General features: G+C 37.6%; 1 protein-coding gene across 2 annotated transcripts; it reads left to right on the forward strand.

Annotated features, from left to right (window-relative positions):
• Positions 1 to 2,732: 2,732 nt before the first annotated feature.
• On the forward strand, positions 2,733 to 9,331 carry mgrn1b (mahogunin, ring finger 1b). 2 transcript variants are annotated; one of them, XM_028042426.1, is made up of 17 exons: positions 2,733 to 3,073; positions 3,712 to 3,830; positions 3,939 to 4,027; positions 4,098 to 4,244; positions 4,865 to 4,982; positions 5,084 to 5,150; positions 5,246 to 5,289; positions 5,372 to 5,419; positions 5,605 to 5,673; positions 5,762 to 5,921; positions 6,008 to 6,117; positions 6,198 to 6,412; positions 6,581 to 6,692; positions 6,769 to 6,814; positions 6,900 to 7,004; positions 7,405 to 7,450; positions 7,687 to 9,331. In XM_028042426.1, the coding sequence occupies exons 1-16, from the start codon at positions 2,986 to 2,988 to the stop codon at positions 7,443 to 7,445; spliced, it is 1,578 nt and encodes a 525-aa protein (XP_027898227.1). In that variant the 5' UTR covers positions 2,733 to 2,985; the 3' UTR covers positions 7,446 to 7,450; positions 7,687 to 9,331. The 2 variants fall into 2 exon arrangements, with proteins under 2 accessions (XP_027898227.1, XP_027898226.1); XM_028042425.1 differs by lacking the exon at positions 7,405 to 7,450 and having other exon boundaries at positions 2,734 to 3,073.
• Positions 9,332 to 10,481: the final 1,150 nt, after the last annotated feature.

Genomic DNA, 10,481 nt, shown 5'->3' on the forward strand with positions numbered 1-10,481 from the left:
TGATACCCTGTCAAAAAAGGCAAATAAGGTATTTTCCATGCACTCTTCAAAGCCATTGCAAAATATGAGGATTTGTTTTTACTGTGGTCTAGAAAAAAGAAAACACAGTAGTGAAAAAAGTTTATTATTTGTTCTCTAGCCTAAAATGAAGCAATTAAACAGTGTTTAAAATGGTGAATTTAATCCAAAGCATCCCAGTTTAAAAGGTTGGATTATATCACGAAATACTTGACATTAACAATTTACTGAAAAGAATCAAGAACAAATCTGCTCTGCCTGAAATATGAAGAAAAATATATACAATTGTATCTATAAAATACAATTAGATAAATGTTTTATATGTAATATTTGGTGCAGATGTCCCGTTTATATTTGTACATTTTATAATGGACTGCTAAACGTTATGAAATTGAGAAATGTAAAATTTCTAATAATTGTCTAAAAAATATATGCTGTATAGATGTCCAATTTTTAACGTCAAAACTTTGACATTTATTATCTGACATTTATTATTATAGTTTCCTTTCTATTATAAATCGAATACGTCAAACATAAGCTTTAATACAAATAATTAAAACGGCAAGAACCGACATTAACAGTGTTTGCCAGAAGATTCTAGGTAGTGAGACCAGCGTTAGAGCCCTCTAGTGGTAATCCATGAGAAGCGCAATATCAAATCAGCTATTTCAAATCTAAATAAATAAATAATCTTGAAACAGAACCATTGTGTAAAAAAGATCTACCTGTTTTAAAACTAAATTGAAAAAATGTGTGTTTAGTGTGTTTAGTGTCAGATATTTATTATAGTCATATTAATTAATTAAGCATAGAACATTTTACTTTTTAGCTATTTTGAGCAAAACAAATTGTGTTTAAGTTATTTTGATATCTGTAAAAGGGTTTGTCTGAATCATGTGCTGTTTACTTATTTTTATCTTCTAACTGGGGAACTACAATATTATGTCAGGTATTTGTAGAGTCATTTTAAATATAAAATGTTTTACTTTCACCTTTATGTTTAACTACATTTAAACGTATATTTTAAGACCGATTCCCATGTGCTTCAGATTTTTTTGTTTTGTCCCTTAATTTATTATCCAACAGAAAAATGTTGCAAAATGAATAAGATAATCTCATCGTTGGAAATGACTATATTCAACAGCTCTTCTTCTGGGTCGTCGTTAAGTGAAATGTGCATTTTGAGTTTTAAAATATCATATGTGTTTGTTATTTGGCTTTTTATGGTTACATTTACAGATTTACATGCGGAAAATTGATGGAAAGGGAGCTTTTAATTCAGAAATTGTCCTATTTTGTCTGAAACTTGTGTTTGTATTGAACCAGCAATCAGAATGCTTCTGTTACATGACAGTTTACGACTCTAATGTAATGGGTTTTAAATGTTTTCCATGTGTTGCTTTTCTTCTCTGAAAACACACCAGCAACACCTGTTGTTTTATGCAACCACTGCACATTATCAGTTCAGCTTTAGTACTATTTTAAGTAGATTTTTTTTTTCCTTCAAAACACGTTAGAGAAAATTGAAAAGTGGAGGAAAATTCTGTTTTTATTTGCAATTTTACAACTTTCTTTAAGTAAATGGTTCATAGTTACGTAAGGGACTTGAAAGATAATAAATATGGTTGAAACTAGATGATTTTTTCGACAGAAAAGTAAATCTGACTGGTGGTTTCGCTGAAGGCTGAGCGTCTCTGTTTCTGTAGAGATCACAGTTGAAGTTGGTAATGATCTGAACAGTTCTGGATTCTGACCAGTAAATACATTTTATTTAGTTCATAAACATCAAAATGACATGAAGCTCAAGGTTTGCATTTAAATTAAATCCAAGCTGAACATTAAATTAAGATCTGTTGACTTATATTAGCAAAAATTAATCAAAGATAAAGAAAATGCTATTTTACTAAACTTTATTGTTCATTCCATGTCATTCCATGGTAAGCTTTGAAAATATAAAAAGCAAATTTATCCCTCGCATAGTTTTAGGTTTTCTCTATTTTTTTTCTAAAACTGTATTAGTTCTTAGAAAAATTTACATTTGAAAACTTAAAAAAAAATGTAAATAATCTTCAGTCCTACATTATAAAAAATAAATGGAAAATATATTAGGGATAGATTATGAATAAAATATATAGTGCTATTAACATGTGTTTTATTAGAGGTTTAGATTTGTACTGTTTCTTTGCAGTTGGGCAGGTTTTACAGGTGCACAGTGTCTGCATTTGTAGATGTCTGTGTTTTATTTCATTTCAATAAAAACTTCTTTCACCCGTCTGATAGCCTTTCATTCTTACAAACACCTCTGTATTTAAAATATTTTTAAAAGGTAGGCTATTGTCATAAAAGGATTTGGGCAAACATCTGCGACCGCTTTTCATTTTAAATGGATAGGATATTCTTATGAAGGAAGTGATATTTTTGTGGTTTTATTGTGTATATAAACGGTTCCAGCGCTGTGCTAAGCGGAACTCCTAAACTTCCACTTCGGTCTCGTCACTCAAAGATCGCTATACAATGATAATACATAACGACACAATCCGCTATAGTTTTCGGTTCGTAAACATGAAGGTAGAACTTTTCGACGCGTAGCGCCAACAGATGGACATCTATCCGTGCTACGGTAGGAAAATCTGAAGAGGTAGCACAAATAGTCAGAACACCGGCTGGTTCCCTGTAACAAAGGGAACGCTCTCTCTTCCTGAACTTCCTGAACTGCCAGACAGCCAATCAGATCGAGTGCCTACTACGTCGTTACGTCGGTGGCAACAACAACAGCTCGCCCTTAGCTTTTTTTCATTTTCCCAACTCCGTCACCAACAAAACATATCGTGAGAAATGCCGAATTGACGACAGCTTTTCCTTTTGGTGGAGGTTTTATTCGTCTGGACACCTGTCTTGGCTCGAGTCACAGCTAATCCGAGCTTCCGTCGTGCCGTTAGCTAGCAGCTAACCGTAGCTAAGAGGAAGATGGGGTCCATCCTGAGTCGTAGGATTGCTGGTGTTGAAGACATCGATATCCAGGCAAATTCGGCCTATCGATTTCCCCCGAAATCTGGTAATTGATTTGCAGTTTCTCATTAGTAAACACGACTTTTTTCATTTTGGTAAAGAAACTCTGGGAAAATGGATAGGTTTTCTGATCCCTCGGTTTCGTAGCGTCTTTTACACGGTTGATTCTCAGCTATATACATACATAACGACAGTGTTTTTTTTTATAGTGGACGTGCCATCCTGGAAACAAGTTAATGTTTTCTGACACGATATCACGTGTTGGAAGTAAATGACCGAGGCGTGTTACGGTAAAACCACCTAGCCTACAGTGAAGCCGTCAGATCACGTTGTAATGATTATATTTATTGTTATATGTGCCATTATAACACATATAACATATAACCTAAAATAATTAAGCAAATGAAAATGATCATGTTAAAACTAAGGGGACTCAGTATTTTGATGTTAAATTTAACAAACTTTTTAAAATTGTATAACATTTTTATTTTCTCTGTTAAATCATAAGGTGCTGTTTTAAATAGCGGTTTTGTGTACAGGTGCGAAAAGTTAAATATTGTCCTCTTTACTGTACCTCCACCTGTGCAGTATCAGAATTTATTAGTCTTTTTATCCTGTTAAGAACAATGCTTTCTTGTCATATTGGCAGTAATTTAGTTATTAGTTTTTCTCTTTCTTCTCCAGGGAATTACTTCGCCAGCCATTTCTTCATGGGAGGAGAGAAATTTGATACTCCACATCCAGAGGGCTACCTCTTTGGGGAAAACATGGACCTGAATTTTCTTGGAAATAGGCCAGTGCAGGTAAGATCTCACATTTGTTTAAATCTGATTTCAGGATTGTGTCTTTATAAGACCTTAGTTGTTGTCAGTAATTCGATTTAAACGTTCATTTTGCGGTTATTTTTCTAGTTTCCATATGTGACACCTGCACCCCATGAACCAGTGAAAACCTTGAGGAGTCTGGTTAACATACGGAAGGACTCTCTCCGTTTAGTGAGGTAAGGATTATAAGAATCCCAACATGAGAACAGATTTTCTGTTAATGACCATCAAACCACTCGTGTCTAGGTACAAAGACGACTCGGACACTTCGGTGGAGGATGGCGGGAAACCCAAGGTCCAGTACGGCGTGGAGTTTACCTTTGATGCTGATGCCAGGGTCGCCATAACACTCTACTGCCAGGCGTTTGAGGAGTTCTCCAATGGGATGGCTATGTAGGAATTATATCGTATAACTTTTAATTCACATAACATTGTCTAAAACTAACAGCAAGAACCTGAAAAAAATGTTTTGACTATTTACTTATGATGATGTCAAATTCTACCTAACATCATTTATACATTTATTCATAGGTGGATTTTTATAAAGATGCAAATTACAGTTTGCATTAAAGTCTATGAAGAAACCTAAGATCAGATATTTCTGTCACATGTTTTTCTTTTGTATGGTGACATTTTGACCTTACTAATTAAAGTCTCAGTTTGATATTTCTACACTGACGTAATCTTTGAAAACAAGATGCATTAAAAAAAGTCATTGGTGGGCGTGCCGTGGTGGCGTAGGGGTTAGCACGACCCACATTTGGAGGCCTTGAGTCCTCGACGCAGCTGTCGCGGGTTCGACTCCCGGACCCGACGACATTTGCTGCATGTCTTCCCCCCTCTCCTTCCCCATTTCCTGTCAGCCTACTGTAATATAAGGGACACTAGAGCCCACCAAAAGACCCCCTGGAGGGGTAAAAAAAAAGTCATTGGTGTATTTTCTTAGCATGTGTTGAACATAGTGGGATGTTTACTCTGGAAAGACATTTTATGAGGTGATGTTGTGTGTGCAGGTACAGTCCAAAAGATCCAACCATGGTCTCTGAGACAGTGCACTACAAGCGTGGGGTGAGCCAGCAGTTCTCCATGCCGTCCTTCAAAATAGATTTCAGCGAGTGGAAAGAGGAAGATGTAGGTTTGGAGTTTGCGACATGATCCCTCTTCACATAAAGATGCTTTTTCTTTAATGTGTCAACTGCTTCAGTTAACGTGTGCAAAATGTTGTTTTGCAGCTAAACTTTGATTTGGACCGAGGAGTGTTTCCTATGGTAATCCAAGCTGTGGTCGATGAAGGAGATGGTGGGTCATCAAGGCTTTGTAAAGCTAATCTGTTCTGGTCTATCAACACCAAACGTTTTAGTTGCTAATTACACCTTATTTGGTTATTTTTCTAGATTGTCTTGGACATGCTCATGTGCTTTTGGCAGCATTTGAAAGAGTAGGTGTAAAACCAAAAAACATACATATGAGAAAAGTGAATGGAGCTTTCATGTGAGCTAAAAGGTTTTTTTGTCTTACAGCATGTTGACGGCAGTTTCTCCGTCAAGCCTCTGAAGCAGAAGCAAATCGTACGTTTAACATTATTATTTTACAGTAATAAGTTAGAATATGAGTGGAAAGTTAGTTTAAATTATTAAAAACCCAAAGCTCTGTTTCTCAGAAACTCAATTTTTGGGATGTTTAAGGCAACGAATCCTTTGTGGCATGTCTCCGTAGCCAGAACCATCAGATTTCTTCTGCTTGTGTTGTCTAGGTGGACCGTGTCAGCTACCTCCTCCAGGAAATCTATGGGATTGAGAACAAAAACAACCAAGAGACCAAGGTATCCGTGGAAACATTTTGTGTGCAGCAGTCATGGTGCTGAAAAACCTCTGCTTTGTTTGATTACTTTCTTCTTTCTTTCCTCTCAGCCATCTGACGATGAGAACAGCGACAACAGCAATGAGTGTGTCGTCTGTCTGTCCGACCTGAGAGACACACTCATCCTGCCTTGCAGACACCTGTGTCTCTGCAACTCCTGCGCAGACACTCTGCGCTATCAGGCCAACAACTGTCCCATCTGCAGGCTGCGTAGGAGGCGTTGCTTTCTAAACCAGATCAGTTTGTGCATTAATAATGCCCAATAATTTATAATAAGTGTTTTTACATTTACTCAGCCTTTAGAGCCTTGCTGCAGATAAGAGCCGTGAGGAAGAAACCTGGAGCTCTCTCTCCTGTGTCCTTCAGTCCTGTTCTGGCTCAAACTATGGACCATGATGAGCACTCAGTAGGTGTTATTTATTGTTTTTTTTACTTTTATTCTTTGACCAAGATCTCCCTCTTTAACCATCTGTAACCGTGTTGCAGAGCTCCGACTCGGTCCCGCCTGGTTTCGAACCCATCTCCCTGCTGGAGGCGCTGAACGGTCTGCGGTCGGTGTCTCCCCCCATCCCTTCTGCGCCGCTGTATGACGAAATCAACTTCTCCGGGAGTCTGGGAGGGGACAGCCGGCAGCTGAGCTCTCCGGAGCATTTAAGTGACGGAAATCTTCAGAAAGGAAAAGTCAGCAAGTCACCTGACAGGTAATACTGCTGCGCGAATGTCCTCAGGGACAGAACTTGGCCTGTGATCAAGACAGAAAATGGTTTTATGCTTTCACTCCTCAAAGGAAAGTGTAGTCACGCAACTAAAGTGTTTTTTAAATTTTATTTCATTAGGCCTTGGTCTAATTATCATCATCTTTCTTCCAGCACCCTGAGATCGCCATCCTCTCCCATCCAGGAGGAGGATGAAGAGAAACTGTCTGAGATGTCTGACGCGCAGCCACACACACTACTCTCCAGCAGCCCCGCTCCCACAGATGTAATATGCCTCTTTTTTATTATTATTTTACATTTTATCTGTGCTTTACACCCACTCTTGTCTCCTTTTCTTCCAGGCTACAGCCACCGAGGATGTGGCGGAATCTCTTTCTCCAGACGACGGTTAGTTTTTTCTTCTTCTTGTTTTTGCATTTGGCCGTCAGCAAAAAGAGACACTGTAGCATGTTTGACATTGTGTGTGATCCAGAGGACAGAATGCCGTCTGGAGGAGACATCCTGCAGGACTGCAGCAGTGAGCACTGCAGCTTGACCAAAGCAGAAAGCGACCCAGCGGGGGATCTGTCTTTGCCTGGTGAGAAACCTTCTGCGGAGCAGGAACATTTTAAATATTTTTTTTAATTAATTGGTTGAGAATGTTTTGTCGGAAAGACGCACAGAAATGAAAGTGATTTCATTTTTTAAAATGTTTTTCAAATATGCTTGACAAAAGCGTACTCTGATGGGACTTCTGAGAAAATCAGAGTGCCATCATTAAAACACAATCTCCTGCATCTTGCTCGCTTTTTACTCTATAAGGCTTTACCGTTTATATTCTGGTTCCCCAGATCAGGATCTTAAACTAAACACTTTGAGGCTGTGTTCTCTATGTGCTTTGCATCTAACCTGTGTGCTCTCACCTCTGCATGTTTCCTAACACTCCTCTTCTATTTCCTACCATCCTACCTCTGTGTTCCTCCTCACCCCCTTTGCAGCTCTAGGTCCTGATTCCTGCTCCATTGGTATGGAGGAATAACTGCGGTATGTAGGCTTTCCTGTCTGCTATGCTTCTGGTTATACTGGGAGAGGGGACTCCACCTATTCCCACCAAATGTGGTTCTCTGTGATTACATTCACTGACGTCTATTGTAGCTAGAAAAATATGTCGGATTTGCTGCTGTAAGCATGTTTTAAATGCGGTGTGTTGTGCTTCGCTGCACCTTATGAAAGTCTAACAGGAGATTTTGCTTTTAACGTTTCCACTTCTTCCGTCGCAGGTTCGTCAGACTCGACGGAAAGTCTAAAAAGTCAGAGCACAAACTGCTCCAGCCAGCCTCTCCTGTGTCCCACAAGCAGCCTTCATATGGAAGATGAACATTTCAACTGACTCTGACTCGGCTCTGCCTCACTACAACAGTCCTGTCCCTTTGTCACTTTCACACAAGGCCTCCAAAAAGCCCCCCCGCCCACCTCTGAGCTTCTGTTTTAATAATTGTTGATATGAGGCTTTAAAGAAAATGAGAGGATTACGAAGGACTGTTCATTCCATCGGCTCGAAGGAGAACACCGAGCTGAGGCGAAGTTGTTTTTGCTCTCATTTTCAATGACTGGTATATTTCAGTTTTCATCTTTGAAAAAAACATTTCATTAACATCCATAGTGTTCAGTTGTGTGTCTTGGACAGATTAGTGATTTTTGTAATGTAGATTCCAGAGATTTCCACTACCTGTCTTGGTGGTGCTTTCAAGCACAGTTAACTACAAGCTAACCATCCTAACAATAATTTGAGAAGAAGCTCTAAGTGCAGTTTGTATTAATCGTTTTGGAATGATCAGAAACAGAGAACATTATTGATCCAAGATGATTTAATTTGTCGGGAAGGCTTTACTTTTTGTTTTTGTCTCCGTTTCTGATTGATTTTTTTGCACTCCAACAAAATAGTTCATCCATTACTTTTAGAGAAAGAATATGATGAAGTTTTTTTGGTTGTATTTCATCCTAAGCATGTTGGTTTACTTTTCAGATAATGTGATACAATTAAGAATTATGTGTACTTCAAAATCTATTCTTGCTTATTATATATGTATAAAATATAATGTTTAAAGTACAAAAATAGATTCTGGTAAAATGCACATTTTTTTAACTACAGGCTAATTCAGACGTAGTTAAAGCCTCGAACAAACAGCCAATAGCAAGGCAAGCTTACCCGTCATTGATATGGCTGATAGCGGTAGAGTCTTTTTGTGGCAACCCAAGTGTTAGCTTATGATGTCGCTGCAAAACAAGGAGTCACGTGTTGGTGTGGCAGCAGCAGCTTTAGTTTCCTTGGTCCAGTACGTGTAGCATCATGCGTTTTAGATCTATGTGCCTTGAATTTATATGGCTGCCTGCTTCTTGCAACATTCTTACAAATGCTACAATATCCAACGGCTCCACTGCACAGAGGTTTTAGGGCGCTAATGTACAGAACCTTTAATTTCTCTTACAAACTTCATGCAACAGGAAAAAAAAAGTTAATGTCATTAAGTAATCCTAAGTTGAATTGTTGCTTTTCTTTGTGAAATCCAAGTATTAATTATGCATTTATTATAAGTACTTAGGTCTGAGTACTTTTGTGTATGTGTTACCAGAAGGAGCACATCTGAAATGTTTGCATTTTATTAATTGGGCTTGCATTTGCATGTGAATTAGTAGACACTCTCACCTCGCGCTGCTTTTAACCGTTTCTTTTGTCTTTTATCCTCTTCTGTGCCATTTCAACTTGACACTGTGCCTTCCTGTTCTGACCACTGTTGCCCTGGTATCCAGGATAACCCCACAGTAGGTGGTGTTTGGCTCTATGTAAAATCCTGTACCCGTCTCTCTTTGTGTGTATAGCGGCATGTGTATAACAATAAATAAAAGATTCAATACCAAAACAAGGCAGATGTTTTCTGTGTCTCCGCATCATTTCTATTTAAGATTACTCAAGTTGGTCACTTTAAGCCTATAAACAAAGGGGAGTACCAAACATTCATACAGGCACAGCTTCCTCTGAATTTTATTCAGTGCAATTAAACTGCTTTCATGTGAATGATGGACTTTTATAAAGGCTCTTTGCTATTGTCAAAGAAGCTGTGTAAATGCAGCAAGATAAAGGTATGCAAATATTTTTATTTTAATTAAAGGGGGAAGGTAATGTTGGGGTACAAATAAAACTAAAACAGAAGTATATCAAATCAAAAATTCTGTGTACAAGCTAAGGTATCAAAAGCACAAACAATAGATGATGGAAAATGACTTATGAAAATTGCTTTAATAAGCTGTAAAACATTTTTTTGATGAAGTGAGATTTTATGAATGATAAAATCTCACTTCACAAGATTCAGGCATCATAAGAAGAGGTGCATATCTTTATATGTGGTTACTAAAACAGGCTGGCCTCAATGCTGATATTACAATGTACTGTATGTAATGAACATATGCAATGCTATAGCCATAATATGCTGGTTTGAAGTGCTTCACATGTATTAATAAGTATGGAAAAAGAACATACAGATAATCCTGTTTTAATTAACAGACATTTGTCCCCTGATTCATTAGGTTAAAGTATACTCTGTGTCTGTCTGTCCATCCATCTGTCCCCTGATTCATTGGGTTAAAGTATACTCTGTGTGTCTGTCCATCCATCTGTTCATTACTCATCCTTCAAACCATCCTTTTTTGATCACACGTTTATTCATCCATTCTTCCAGCGTTTTCCTGACTCCGTTTTCTAAGTTTAAGCACTTTTGAAACATCTTCCATGAAATCATATGAAACTTTTGTATTATACTTTAAAAGGTATACAAACTACCTAAAAAAAGCTTTATAATATTTTGAAATAAAAAAATATGTAGTCTAACAATTGTTTTTATCCTTTCAATAAGATATTTTATTTGCAAATAAATGTAAAGTTCAGATTGTTCAGTCACTTTGTGCTTTAAAGTGTTTAAAATCATCATGAACCTAAAAAGAGCATTGTGTTTGTATGATCATATGTACAGAAGGAAATTAGTTTCTGTTACACTCTGAGCTATGGAGACTTGGATGT

Source organism: Xiphophorus couchianus, chromosome 16 (genome assembly GCF_001444195.1).
Source record: "Xiphophorus couchianus chromosome 16, X_couchianus-1.0, whole genome shotgun sequence".
Lineage (NCBI taxonomy): Eukaryota > Metazoa > Chordata > Actinopteri > Cyprinodontiformes > Poeciliidae > Xiphophorus > Xiphophorus couchianus.